Genomic DNA, 997 nt, shown 5'->3' with positions numbered 1-997 from the left:
AATTTTCTACTTTAGAACATAATTTATGATTTTTTTTTCCTTTTAGTTTTATCAACAGACTGCAATTTCTTCACTGCCAAAATGACATCACTTTCCACCTCTGCCCAGTGTGCAGCATCTGATAGTGCTTGCAGGATCTCTGCAGAACACATCACTCAGGTAAATTCTTTTTAGGCATTCCTGTTTTTCTTAAAATTTTCTAAAAATTGAATTAAGGCACATAGCTGACTTCACAGGCTGTAGGATTTTATGCCGAGCAGAAATGATTATTTTTTAAATGCTGTATTATAGGAACTATAAACAGTACCATTGTTCATGAATTTGAATTGATCATTGACTAAATAAATTTTTGGATATTAGAGATTTCCCAAAAGTATACATCTTGACAACTAGTGTGCTTTTGAGTGGGAATGGCTAGTGGAGAATTTGGGGCTGGGTTAAATAGGTTTGTTTTCTGTCTCCCTGGTGTTGTGTAACCAGTTTGTTTTCTTTGAATAGCAAGTGTATTCTTATAAAAAATCCAAACTTTATAATGTATTGATCTATAAAGTATTTATCTATGAGGACTTCTTTGACCATCTCTCTCTTCTCTTCCTCCCTCAAAGTCCTTTCTGTACTTTTCACTCTGACATTTGTATGTGTGTATGTAATTATAAACTATGTTCTTTTGTTTTGTGTTTTTATAAACATTTTACAATATATAGGGTTCTGTACCTTAATATATGAAAAAGATAGAATTTAGATTTGGTGGGAAAATGTGCCTTACATAAATAAATGGTTTTGACGTAATTGACCACTCTGTGGAAGAAAACAAATCAAGACCTCTCATACTTTGTACAAAAACAAATTCCAGATAAATTAAAGATTTACCAGCCAAAAATACATTAAATCTGGTCCTTATACTTGCCAAGAAATTACCTTTAATGGAGACCTTTTTCCCTTCTATATATGGCTTCCCTTTAGCATTTCTTTTACGGCAAGCCTAAAAAAATTCAGA

General features: G+C 32.2%; 1 protein-coding gene across 9 annotated transcripts in view; it reads left to right on the top strand.

Moving 5' to 3' along the window:
* MDM4 (MDM4 regulator of p53) overlaps positions 1-997 on the top strand; it is a 46,788-nt gene that overhangs the window by 18,300 nt on the left and 27,491 nt on the right. For all 9 annotated transcript variants that reach the window (XR_001121477.2, XR_002823921.1, XR_002823919.1 and 6 more), the window contains exon 2: positions 47-159. Coding sequence is in view for 5 of the 9 variants with exons in the window: in XM_023730314.1 (XP_023586082.1) it covers positions 47-159 (113 nt within the window). In the remaining 4 variants the exon portion in view is untranslated. The remainder of the gene's footprint in view (positions 1-46; positions 160-997) is intronic.

This window comes from Trichechus manatus, unplaced genomic scaffold, assembly GCF_000243295.1.
Source record: "Trichechus manatus latirostris isolate Lorelei unplaced genomic scaffold, TriManLat1.0 scaffold00035, whole genome shotgun sequence".
Taxonomy (NCBI): domain Eukaryota; kingdom Metazoa; phylum Chordata; class Mammalia; order Sirenia; family Trichechidae; genus Trichechus; species Trichechus manatus.
Note: the sequence above shows the minus strand (reverse complement) of the source record. Positions and strands in the feature narration are given on the sequence as shown.